Source organism: Coregonus clupeaformis, unplaced genomic scaffold, assembly GCF_020615455.1.
Source record: "Coregonus clupeaformis isolate EN_2021a unplaced genomic scaffold, ASM2061545v1 scaf0377, whole genome shotgun sequence".
In the NCBI taxonomy this organism is placed as follows: domain Eukaryota; kingdom Metazoa; phylum Chordata; class Actinopteri; order Salmoniformes; family Salmonidae; genus Coregonus; species Coregonus clupeaformis.
Window position 1 is genome coordinate 122695 of NW_025533832.1, and position 14003 is coordinate 136697.

Sequence of the window (14003 nt, forward strand, 5' to 3'; positions counted from 1 at the left end):
CCTAGTCAGGTCATGGGGTCAGGAAAACCTCAGGGAATTATAACAGTGACAATGTTTATTGACAGTGTAATGTACTCATAATACCATTTAATGTCAGGTCATGTCAAATAAAGTTACATGCCTAAAGGGTCAATTGTGGTGATATCCTTTTTAGATTGTGTCATTTTTTATTAAACCTCGTTGCTATAGAAACTATCATGGCATTTCATATCAGATACTAGGACCACATGATGATGACAGTGTTGTAGACACTCATGTCATGTCAAACAAACCAGTCTAATACAGTATGATACAGCAATGTGAGCCATAGAAATATAATTCCTAGAACGGTAATCCACTTTCAAGTCAATGGGTGGGTAATGGGTGGAATTGTATTTCTATAGTGTGTGCAGCAGTAGGTAAGTACCTCCTCCTGGTCCAACATGTAGAGCTGATTTCCGGAGATCACACAGAGACGGGGGTTCCAGTCGGGTCGGTCGTAGGAGGGAGCGGCAAAGGAACGGGCATGGGGGCGATAGGAGGGGGGGACGGCACACCTCGCATCTGGAGAGGAGAGAGAACGGGGGAGAGGGACAGAGAGAGGGGAGAGGGGTCAGTTAGGGTGACTGGATGGTGGAGGATATGCCAGGACATGCTCGTCGTCAGATGGTTGATGTTAACTTGTTTATATGTTTGCTAGCTGGTATGTCTGCATCAGTTCAATCCAAAGCACTGAAAATGCAATGTGACTTCTTCACATTTGTCCACATTTCACACATAACAACAATGCTCAATGAAAGAAGTGGACAGATTCATCTAGGACTGGTCCATTATGCAGTAAATAACTTGCCAATTAATGCAATCATTCAGAGAAAATGAAACACACTTTCTACAGAGTTTAATCATTACGATTTGTAACCATAGCCTAAAATGTTTATAAAAGGGTTGGATAAAAGGATCTGCTAAATCAGGGGTCCGTGGCCAGATCTCTAAATATGTATAAAATAAATATCTAATACAATATTTTTCATGAATATTGCTAACAATAACAGATTAAACACATTTTGGCCAAGGGATTCGTTTAGAGGGTCTAATACAATATTATTATTATGAATCTACAATATAGGTTCTTATTAACCATGGGCAACGAGGCCTGGGAGGCTCACAGGGATATTGCCACGGATCCCCCGGTACTGCTGCTCATTCCGTTCACCAGCTCCGGCCTTCTAGGCGTCACTGACCTTGTTCCTTACCACCAACCCCGGACTGTCTTGTCTCATTACGCACACCTGGTTCCCATTCCCCCTGATTAGTATGTGTATAGATGTGCCTTCTGTTCCCCATTGTCCTTGTCGATTATTGTCCCATGTCCGTTGGTCTCGTGAGTACCGTGTATTGTGCTCTTGTTATTACGGGTCTCGTCCCGTGTATTTGTTTGGAGGTTTACACCTCGCTCTTTTGTTTGGGTTACATCCCAGTGTTATATATATCCATGTTTGTTTTGGGCTTCGTCCCCATCGTTTTTCATGATGTACATTGTGTTGGGTGGAGTAATAAAAAAAACGAATACGTATTCCTGTGCCTGTCTTCAAATCATTATACAACGTGACAGAATAATCAACCAATAATAATGGAGACAGCGGGAAAACCTGAGCTGGCGACCATTGTAGAGATAGTCCAGCATCACGAGGACTGTTTCTCCAGACTCGGCAGCGCCATGGACAGTGTGCTGGCAACCATCCTGCGGTTGGAGGGGAAAGTGCAGTCCCTCCAGTCTTCAGCACCGGTTCCGGCACCAGCCCACACACCACCACTACCTGCATCCGTCCCACCTGAGCCGGTCCGCGGAATACTCCTGTCCCTCCGGGAGCGCTTTGACGGCGCACCAGCGAGATGCAAGGGATTACTTCTGCATTGCGACCTGTACCTCACTCGCTACGCCAAGGCTGTCTCCGGGAGAGACAGGGTTGCCACAGTCATCTCGGCACTGACCGGCAGGGCCCTGGACTGGAGTGCCGCTGTCTGTCCCAACGAATACCTGCACGGAATCCGGAGCCCATGGCTACACCTGCTCCGTGGCCAGAGCCGATGGAGGTGGGCTCTGCATGTTTGCAGAGCGTAGGAGAAGGATAAATCTGGGCCTCTGCTCCTATGGTGGAGAAAGGGGTCATTTCTCCCCGACCTGCCCTCTATCCACTAATAGGCGAGGAGGTGACAAGCCAGGAAATTCCCCTGCTCCAACACAGGGAAGATGCAAGATCTCCTCTCCTTTTCTGTCAACTCAACCAGTGTGTTTTTCCATTAAATTCCCTGAATACCCTAGCCCCTTACTCCCGTTAGCTCTGATTGATTGCCGGAGCTTCCGGGAATCTTTTAGATAGCGCACTGGCCACTGCATTACACATTCCTTTGGTTCCCCTACAGTCACCCATTCCAGTTCGAGCCCTGGATAATCGTCCAATAGGGACAGGGCTCGTACATCACATCACTGTTCCCGTTTCTCTGCTGACCCATGACAATCATTTAGAACAGATCACCTTTTTGATTATAGACACCCCCACGCACCCCGTTGTTTTAGGTCTCCCCTGGTTGAGTTGGCATAACCCTGTTATTTCCTGTTCCAAGAGGATACTGCTGGGTTGGTCGCAGGAGTGTCTAGCGATGTCTGTCAACACCACTACGGTGGAAAGGTCATGGCCCATCCCCAACTCTGTGAAAGTAGTCCAGCGATTACTGGGGTTTGCCAACTATTTCCGGAGGTTCATCCGGGGCTTCAGCATGGTGGTCACGCATCTTACCTCCCTGTTGAGAGGATGTCCCCAGCGGCTTAATTGGATGGCGGAGGCGGAGAGGGCGTTCGAGACGCTGAAGGCACGCTTCACCACTGCTCCCGTGCTGGCACATCCCGACCCCTCACTCCCCTTCATCGTCGAGGTGGATGCCTCCGAAGTAGGAGTCAGGGCAGTGCTGTCCCAGTGCACTGGAACCCCTCCAAAACTGCAGCCCTGCGCCTTCTACTCCAAGCAGCTGAGCCCTGCCCAGAGGAACTACGATGTAGGGGACCGGGAACTCTTGGCGGTCAAGAATGCTCTGAAGGCATGGAGGCACTGGCTGGAGGGGTCCAAACAACCTTTCCTGGTCCAACACCCTTTCCTGGTGTGGACGGACCACCGCAACCTGGAGTACATCAGGGTAGCAAAGAGGCTAAACCCGAGACAGGCCAGGTGGGCTCTATTCTTCGCCAGGTTCCAATTCACGCTTTCCTATAGGCCAGGCTCGAGGAACGTAAAGGCGGACGCCCTGTCTCGCCTCTATGACCCAGAGAAGAGGCAGGGAGAGGAGACCCCCATCATCCCTCCATTCCATATCATTGCGGCAGTGGTGTGGGACGTAAACGCTGACATACGGCAGGCCCTGCGTATGGAACCCGCACCTGCACAGTGCCCGGAGAACCGCGCCTATGTGCCCATGGGTGTGTGGACAGCCTCCTTTCCTGGGCGCACACGCCGCCTGTGTCGGGTCATCCTGGGATAGCCCGTACCATCGCCTGCCTGACTGAGAAGTACTGGTGGCCCACCTTGGCTAGGGACGTCCGGGTTTACGTCTCTTCCTGCTCCATCTGTGCCCAGTCTAAGACACCCAGACACCTCCCTTATGGAAAGCTCCTTTCCCTGCCAGTTCCACAACGACCCTGGTGTCACCTTTCAGTTGACCTTCCCCCCTCCCAGGGGAACACCACTGTTCTCGTCGTTGTGGACCGGTTTTGCAAAGCTTGTCGCCTCCTTCCTCTGCCTGGGCTCCCGTCGGCCATGCAAACCGAGGAGGCTCTTTTAACTCACGTCTTCTGGCACTACAGGATCCCGGAGGACGTTGTGTCAGACCGTGGTCCTCAGTTCACCTCATACGTATGGAAAGCGTTCATGGAACGCCTGGGGATCACGGTCAGTCTCACCTCCGGGTACCGTACTCAAGCTAATGGGCAGGAGGAGAGGGTCAATCAGGAAGTGGGCAGGTTACTGTTGCTGTCAGGACCGGCCGGGGGAGTGGGTGCTGCTGGTGTTTGTTTTGGGCTTCTTCCCTGTAGTTTTTTCATGATGTACCTTGTGTTGGGTGGAGTAATAAAAAACCCTAATACGTATTCCTGCGCCTGTTTTCAAATCATTATACAACGTGACAGATATCCACCAATTATTCATTTTTCAACTCAATACTTCTTTGTTTTGAACATAAATGTACTTTAATTTAATCTTTAAAAGTTTTCTCTCTGCCTATGGAAAAATGTGTAGAATTGCATGAAATTAGCTTGAAAACAAAAAATTATCTCTCCGATGCCAAGAGGCAGGTCTTTTAAATGTTATTTCCCTGGGGCCGAGACTTGGTTCGTCCAGCCATGCACTGCAGACGTCATAGTAAAACTCCTCCTTGTATGCTATTTTTTATCGCACCTGGAGTTGTGTTATGGTTATGAGGGGTTCCCTGATGAATTTGCTATCACAAAAGGGGTCCCCGGCCCCCAAAAGTTAGGAAAACCCTATGCTAAATGACAATTTCTTCGCTCCATCGCTAATTCCATCAGTTCCGTAATCCCTCTGCCCTGGACACGCCTTTGTTCGTCCCCAGGGTCCCCCTCTGACCAGACGGCCGTAACAGACAGGCAGCTCTTCAGACAGACCCTGGGTCCTGAAGCAGAAGGGCCGTGGCATGAAACAGAGCAAAATAAGCTTTGTGATCCACTACAACTGCTGGAGTCAATTAGCCAAGCTCTGGCTTCAGTCAGCATGATGCTAGGTCACTCAGAAATAACCAGGGTAAGACTATTTGTCTTTTTCACTGTCTTTCATAGTCTCCACTTCCTAGTGTGTCTCTCTATCACTCCAACTCACTCTGCCCATCCCTCTGCTTCTCCCTCTCTCATATGTCTCCCTCGCTTCATGTGTCTTTCTCGTATTGACCTTCCTATTCATCTTTCCTCCAGTCTATTTCCATGTTCCCCACCTTTCATATTTCTTTGTCTTTTCCCTCTAAGTTATGTCAGGGGCTATGTTAATGTTTTCATCAAAACATTTTTGATATCCCTTCCCTTTGCCTCGTTTTTACATTTCAACCAGAACGTGAAGCAAACATATCGAGGCTATTCTCACTCCAGACAGCCTTGTGTTGTGAATTCACAGACCGGCCGGAAACAAGCCCTCAATGAGTGGTTAGCCAAAGTGACAATCCCCACTCCTCACACCAAGACTGTTTTCACAATTCACATACTTCATATTTGCAGATTGTACAAGTCCCACTGTCAACACTCTAACACACTTTATTTAAACCTTACCCATACATCTTGTAGATGGTACAAACAACGGCTGTCTACTTACACCTTTTCACTTTCCAGACAGCACACTTTAACCCTTTGCGTATTTCCCCATGTTTGAGAAAGGAAAAGCCCTTGCAGGTTGAATGATATAGCAGGCCCAGACTCGGCTGAGACACGGCACAGTCGGCACACTCACAGCAGCGGGCCATGCTGTCCATTTGACACTATGCCAAAAACAGAGCCACTCCGACCCTGAAAATAGGCCTACTTCAGCCAAACAACCTTCATTTTAAAATGTAAGCTTTCTCAAATATTCACTGTATTCACAATGCTTGTATCCCCCCCCCCCCCAAGCAGGAAGGCAAGCACAAAAGGCAATCTGTCTAATTGTAGCGAATACAGCTGAGTTTATGTTTTATATTCAAGTTTAATTATGAATAAAGCTGCTCTTGAAATATAAATGTGTTGCTAAACAAGCAAAGCTTATTAAGGGGATCACAGTGGTAGAATCCAAGGTATGATTCACTGTACGATATGAAGAGAGATTACATAACCCTGATTTCAACCTCTAAGTCACTTTTCACTCATGGACTCACAGTCACAGTGGCTATTGTGACTGAGCCCCCTAGGGACTTTCAGATACACTCACATATCATTAAGAATTTGACCAAATACAAAAATCAAGGCCATGAATATAGGCCAGGGCATGGAGGGATCTTTATATTTCTTTATCATCAATGAGAATGGCATGGAGAAAGATTTACAGACTATATTATCCTGTCCTGCAGCTAGAATGCTGTACCTCCTTGTTTACCTGTTTAGCAGTTGAAGTGTTACTTTCTACATTCAAAATGTCAACGTTTTAATGTGGAAAGTAGAAAGAGCTGGTGGCGGAAAAGTTTAGAATATTGAGACTACTATATCAATTTAATCATCATTATGATCATCTTAATCTTAATCATCATCATCATCATTGCAGACAACATATAGCCTAAATTCCAAGGCCCAGGAATCAAAACATAAGAGTGTGACACTAGTTCCCCTCTTTCAGAGACACATTGGACAAGGAGAGAGAAAGCCTTTGACACTAAACCTTATAGACCTACAGCAGCATACCTAATGAAAGTCACAATGTTGTGGATCCACTGGGAATATCAGTGATTAATTCCCACAATATGTGCTCCAGCTACAATCTGTACCTCCACCTTCATGCCTCCAACCTTGAAGGACCGCACCAACCTTGGAGGGAATTTCAATGAGTAGAAGCTAAAACGTGTGTAGGGTATGGTGTGTGCGGTTGGTGTGGTCCACTCTAGGTGTATATATATAAAACACACTATATTCACGTTCTCTTTTTAACGCTCTCAGAATGTGCTGAGGTCTCTCTCTGTGGGCACGTAACACCATTATTTTCTGCTTTCCTTTGCAGTTTGCCAAGGAGCCGAGCAGCCGTCGGATAACTGGTCAGCTTTACTCAACGTTGTCATTACTGAACCCAACAGGGGTAATGTTGATTTATACACATCACTGAGCTCTAAAACAGCGCTAAAAATAAACATGCAATATCCTCAGGCCGCCCGGGGCGGGTAACGTACCAACGCCAGCTTGGCCTTGTTGGTTACTTTCGAGGCAAAGAAGCACAATGTACTGTATATACAACATTTTATACGTTACTTGGTGCCCACGTAGCATCTATATCAAACCATTCAGAATCAATAGGAGTATCCTACCATTCCATATTCTATGAATGCTTTATGAATTTATTGCCCAGATTGGATGTATTTCTGAAAAAATACACTGGCCTGCAATGGAGTTCTTTAATTGGCAATGATTCAGGGCATTTAGTACATGACCATCAGTGTCATGAGAGACGTGAAATGTCAGGGATGTGTCACAATGGGCCACAAGAAAGAGGTGAACACAGAGGTCCGCACTACTCTGACACCACACAGTCCTGTGTGTGTGTGTGTGTGTGTGTGTGTGTCTGTCTGTGTGTGTGTGTGTGTGTCTGTCTGTGTGTATTCTCACCTATCAGATCATTCACTCAGCCCTTGTCTGGCACAGCAGGGCTCCCCACTACCACCAATTCGTCCACACGGCGTCACTGTTGCTGCACTTTACGTGTGAATCCGCCCCCAACTCCACACACAGGAAACAAGGTTACTGCCCAAGAGATGTCACTTCCGAAACACCCACTCTCGCTCGCTCGCGCTCTCTCCCTCACGCCCCCAGCCTATTGCCATGACAACCGAGAAAAGAATAGAATATAAGTGAGTGTTAAAGATACAGATGATCAGAGACAAGGAGAAAGTGAGGAAGAGATGGAGGGAAAGGGAACGATTGAGAGGGAGAACAGTAGAAGAGGGGTGACAGCAGGGAACGAGATGGACAGGGGGAAAGAGGAGTAGACCGGGAGAAAATGAGTGGGAGGAGGGAAGGATGGATGGATGATAGGAGAGATAGAAAGAAGGGGGAGAGGAGGTAAGTGATGAGATGAGCTGGGGATAGGAAGAGAAGAGAGGTGAAGAACTGGGGATGCTGAGAAGAAGGAGAGAGATAAATGAAGTGATGAGAGAGGGGAAAAGGGAGCCCACATCTTGTTCCCATAGCAACCCAGCCATCCATGAAAAACTGACTTGTTCCTCCCTCCCTCACTCTCTCTCTCTCTCTCTCTCTCTCTCTCTCTCTCTGACGCGCACGCGCACATCGTTTCTGTCCATCTATCTATCTACACACTATAGACATAAGTTGGTGGTGAGCAATACTGTATGTGGGTAAATGAATCCTTATACGGCTGTGTAAAATACATCAAGAGATATCACAGTCCAATATGTTCAATACTGTTACTGTAAGACCCCATAAGATAAGGAAACAAGATCTATATATTTATAACCAAGCCGTCTGCTTGAATATATGGTGGTAATAAATCTAATTATAAAATTTTAAGGTGAAATCAATGTTCCGATCATCCTACAATGAATCAAAATTAAATTAAACTTTCCCACAAACTCCCTGGCAGTCTCCCTCCATCTCCCCACCATCTATCGCTCCCCTCTCCCTTCTACCCATCTGTCTCTCAGTCCCCCACTCCCACAGCCCATTCCTCTCTCTCTCTCTCGCGCTCTCTCTCTCTCTCTCTCTCTTGCGCTCTCTCACTCTCTCTCTCACTCTCTCACTCTCTTCCTCACTTTCTCTCACACATTCATCTCCTACAGTCTCCCTTCTCTCACTCTACCCGTCTCTCTTTCACTTCTCTCATGCTCTTCTCCCTCCCTCTCTTTACCACCGTCTCTCTCACTATCTTCCACACATCTCTCTCTCTCTCTCTCTCTCTCTCTCTCTCTCTCTCTCGCTCTCTCTCTCTCCATTCCCATCCCTCCTCCAGGATGCTAGAGCAGTAGGGTGGAATGACTGCACTGCCAGTAAAAGAGTTGGGTTGGCTTATTAGCGCTAGAGTGTACAGTATCAGTCTCCCCTTTCCCTTCACTTGACTATTCCACGGGGCTACACAGCAATCCCCCAAGATGTGCTACAAAACTCTCTTTACTTAGGGCTTGAATAACATCTATAGGAAATGAGATGCAGGATTGCTTTGTCTGCTAACCCTTCATTGTGATGTGCTGTTCTGCCCTGTCAACCTATCTGCGGTGTGAAGGTGATATTCAATGTGCTGAGTATAGAGAAAATATAAATGAATGAGACTGTGTGTGTGTGTGTGTGTGTGTGTGTGTGTGTGCGTGTGTGTGCGCGTGCACGTGTGAGTGTGTGTGAATTACTGTGAATGCAAAACCACAGTGATCCACATTCACAGGTAACAATGTTGCTGTATTTATTTGCACACGTCTATCATCTATCATGTTGTGTTCTCCCGTCTCTCTCTCTCTCTCTCTCTCTCTCTCTCTCTCTCTCTCTCTCTCTCTCTCTCTCTCTCTCTCTCTCTCTCTCTCTCTCTCTCTCTCTCTCTCTCTCTCTCTCTCTGTTTGTATATCCCGTCTCATGTCACCATGTGGGGGGTGCTCCATTGAGAGAAAGCAGGTCAAGCCTTTGGTCCTCAGAGATAAATAATAATTATAGTGATCTGTCCTCAATCCAGAGATAGACTAAGAACTGTGTCATTGTTATATTACCCAAATGGCAATCTGTCAAACTCCTACACACCTTAACTCATCTCGTCTGACAGACAGACTGGTGACGGGGAGACAGACGAGTGACTGGGAGGCCCTCTGTTGCCCTGGGTGGGATAATGAAAGAACCTTCTGATTGAGAAAAAGCAAGAGGTGTCTGGGATCAGAGGTATCTGGGGTATTTCATGGCACTGTTTTACCTCCTTCAACGCAATGATGTATGAGTAGGAATCAACAGAGACCATCTAAATGAAATTCAGTTATGGGTTTTCTGCCTTCACTTCATCACCAAGATGTCTGTCATGTTCAGTGGGGTCTGAAATGATTGACACCCTTGATAAAGATGAGCAAACATTTCTGCATAAAATAAATAATTACTGGAATACTGGAAAGGGAAATTATATTATTTTATACTGATACAATTGCTCAGATAAATATGTTTTGTTTAACAATAAATAAAAAAACAATCTCAAAAAGTTAGGGTTAAAATTATTGACACCCCTGTTTTCAATACCTTTCAATACCTCACCTTGCGAGGATAACTGCACTGTCTTTTTCAAAAATGTTTTATGAGAATGTGCGAACACAATGGGAGGAATCTCAGACCATTCCTCCAAACAGAATCTTTCCAGATCCTTGATATCCTTCATCTGCGCTTATGGACTGTTCTCTTCAATTCAAACCACAGGTTTTCAGTGGGGGTCATGTCCAGAGACTGAGATGGTCATTGCAAAATGTTGATTTTGTGGTCAATTAACCATGGATTTTGATGTGTGCTTGGGGTTATTGTCTTGCTGAAAGATCCACTTGCTGGAATATCCACTTGCGGCCAGGTTTCAACCTCCCGGCAGAGGCAACCATGTTTTGGGCTGAAATGTCCTGGTACTGCATGAAGTTCATGATGCCGTTGACCTTAACAAGGGCCCAAGGACCAGTGGAAGCAAAATAGCCCATAACATCAAAGATCCACCACCATATTTTACAGTAGGTATGGGGTTCTTTTCTGCCAATGCATCCTTATTTCGACACCAAACCCACCACTGGTGTGCATGGCCAAAGAGCTCTATTTTCAAGTCATCCAACAAATGTAAATGCCTGGAGTTTGCTAAACGGCATTGGCACTTGGATTGGCTCCGGTGTTTTGGTCAGATGACATGAAAATATAGATATTTGGCCACGCACACCAGTGGAGGATCTTTGATGTTATGGGGCAAGGTCAACTGCATCATGAACTTTAACCAGTACCAGGTCATTTTAGCCAAAAACCTAGTTGCCTCTGCCAGGTGGCTGAAACTTGGCCACAAGTGGATCTTCCAGCAAGACAATAACTCCAAGCACACATAAAAATCCACAAATAACTGGTTAATTGACCACAAAATCAACATTTTGCAATGACCATCTCAGTCTCTGGAGTTGAACCCCATTGAAAACCTGTGGTTTAAATTACAGAGGGCAGTCAATAAGCACAGACGAAGGATATCAAGGAACTGGAAGGATTCTGTATGGAGGATGGTCTAAGATCCCTCGCAATGTACTCTCCAATTTCATAAAACATTTTAGAAAAAGGCTCAGTGCCGTTATCCTCGCAAGGTGAGGTATTGAAAGGTATTTAGAACAGAGGTGCCAATTGTCAGAGTGTGGTGGGTGGAAGTGTAGGAATCAGGTGCAGGAAACCAGGAGGACTTCAACAGATCTTTACTAGAGTCCAAACACAAATAAGTAGCCAACCCAACCGGGTGGCGCGAACAATTACGCACGAAACCAACAGTGCGGTAACAACAAGAAAAGCGCACGCAGTGCGAGCTCTCGAAACACAAATACGAGAGAACCAAACACGTAGAGGCAAGCTGACATTCACAATCACGCATAACACCTGACCCAAACAAACAAACTAAATAAGGGGAACAATCAAGACACAAATAAGGGACAGGTGTTATGAACAGACAAAACCAAATGAACAAGAAACATAGAACGGTGGCAGCTAGTACTCCGGAGACGACGACCGCCGAAGTCCGCCCGAACAAGGAAGAGGAGCAGCCTCGGCCGAAACCGTGACAGTACCCCCCCCTTGACGCGCGGCTCCAGCCGTGCGCCGACCCGGAGCTCGAGGACGACCCGGACGACGCGGAGCAGGGCGCGCAGGATGACCCCGATGGAAATCGGTCAGTAGGGACTGGTCTAACACGTCCCTCCTTGGCACCCAGCACCGCTCCTCCGGACCGTACCCCTCCCACTCCACGAGATATTGAAGACCCCCCATCCGGCGTCTAGAATCCAGGATGGACCTCACGGTGTACGCCGGAGCCCCCTCGATGTCCAACGGGGGCGGAGGAGTCTCCTCAATCTCAAAGTCCTGGAGTGGACCAGCTACCACCGGCCTGAGGAGAGACACATGGAACGAGGGGTTAATATTTTTGTAGTCAACAGGTAGTTCTAACCTATAACTCACCTCGTTCAATCTCCTCAGGACTTTAAACGGCCCCCACAAACCGCCGACCCAGCTTCCGGCAGGGCAGGCGGAGGGGCAGGTTTCTGGTTGAGAGCCAGACTCGATCTCCAGGTGCGTACACTGGCCCCTCACTGCGGTGTAGGTCGGCGCTCGTCTTCTGTCGACGTATGGCACGCTGCAGATGGACGTGTGCAGCGTCCCCACGTCTCCTCCGAGCGCCTTACCCACTCATCCACAGCGGGGGCCTCGATCTGGCTCTCATGCCATGGTGCCAGCACCGGCTGGTACCCTAACACACACTGAAAAGGGGTTAGTTGGGTGGAGGAGTGGCGAAGAGAGTTCTGTGCCATCTCGGCCCAGGGCACATATCTCGCCCACTCCTCCGGCCGGTCCTGGCAGTATGACCTCAGAAACCTACCCACATCCTGGTTGACCCGTTCAACCTGCCCATTACTCTCCGGGTGGTAACCCGAGGTAAGGCTTACCGACACCCCCAACCGTTCCATAAATGCCCTCCACACTCTAGAGGTGAACTGGGGGCCTCGGTCAGACACTATATCCTCGGGTACCCCGTAATGCCGGAAGACATGGGTGAACAGAGCCTCTGCGGTCTGTAGGGCAGTGGGTAGACCCGGCATGGGAAGGAGACGACAGGCCTTCGAGAACCGATCCACAACGACCAGGATGGTAGTATTCCCCTGTGAGGGGGGAAGGTCGGTAACAAAATCCACCGAGAGGTGGGACCAGGGTCGTTGTGGAATAGGCAGGGGTTGTAACTTACCCCTGGGCAAATGTCTGGGCGCCTTACACTGGGCACACACCGAACAGGAGGAGACATAAATCCTCACATCCCTAGCTAACGTTGGCCACCAGTACTTCGTGCTAAGGCAGTGCACTGTCCGGCCGATACCGGATGGCCAGAGGAGGGGGGACGTATGAGCCCAACAAATGAGGCGATCGCGTACCTCGAGCGGAACGTACGTCCGACCCACAGGACACTGTGGAGGACTCGGGTCGGTGCGTAACGCCCGCTCGATCTCACCATCAACCTCCCACACCACCGGAGCAACCAGACAAGACTCCGGTAGTATGGGCGTGGACTCAACTGCCCTCTCCTCTGCGTCATACCGCCGAGACAGAGCATCTGCCTTCCCGTTCTGGGACCCAGGGATGTATGTGATCTTAAACACAAACCGGGCTAGGAACATAGTCCAGCGAGCCTGGCGAGGATTCAGTCTCCTAGCTGCCCGGATGTACTCCAGGTTACGATGGTCAGTTAGAATGAGGAAAGGGTGTTGAGCCCCCTCGAGCCAATGCCGCCACACCTTTAGGGCCTGTACCACGGCTAACAGCTCCCTGTCTCCTACGTCATAATTCCCGCTCCGCCGGACTGAGCTTCTTTGAGTAGAACGCACAGGGACGGAGTTTGGTGGAGTGCCAGAACGCTGGGAAAGAACGGCCCCTATCCCGGCCTCTGACGCGTCCACCTCTACTTGGAACGGTAAAGAGGGATCTGGATGCGCCAACACCGGGCGCCGAGGTAAACAGGTCCTTTAGTCTCCCAAATGCCCTGTCCGCCTCAGCTGACCACCGCAAGCGCACCGGACCCCCCTTTAACAGAGACGTTATGGGAGCTGCCACCTGTCCAAAACCCCGGATAAACCTCCGGTAATAATTCGCAAAACCCAAGAACCGTTGCACCTCCTTCACAGTGGTTGGGGTCTGCCAATTACGCACAGCTGACACCCGGTCTACCTCCATCTTCACCCCTGACGCAGATAACTGGTAACCCAGAAAGGAGACCGACTTCTGGAAAAACAGACATTTCTCTGCCTTGACATATAGGTCATGCTCCAACAGCCTCCTCAATACTCGGCGCACCAGGGCTACATGCTCAGCACGGGTAGGACTATACACCAGAATGTCGTCGATGTACACAACTACTCCCTGTCCCTGCATGTCCCGGAAAATCTCATCGACGAAGGATTGGAAGACTGAGGGAGCATTCATCAACCCATATGGCATGACTAGATACTCGTAGTGTCCGGAAGTCGTGCTAACGCTGTCTTCCATTCATCGCCCTCTCGAATGCGTACCAAGTTATATGCGCTCCTAAGATCCAATTTTGTAAAGAACTGCGCACCGT

The 14003-nt window shown here is 48.5% G+C and overlaps 1 protein-coding gene across 1 annotated transcript in view; it reads right to left on the bottom strand.

Annotated features, from left to right (window-relative positions):
* The window catches only part of LOC121561931 (ras/Rap GTPase-activating protein SynGAP-like), a 131330-nt gene that overhangs the window by 99327 nt on the left and 18000 nt on the right, over window positions 1–14003 (bottom strand). The window contains exon 2 of the mRNA XM_045215154.1: window positions 407–543. Coding sequence (XP_045071089.1) covers window positions 407–543 — 137 coding nt within the window. The remainder of the gene's footprint in view (window positions 1–406; window positions 544–14003) is intronic.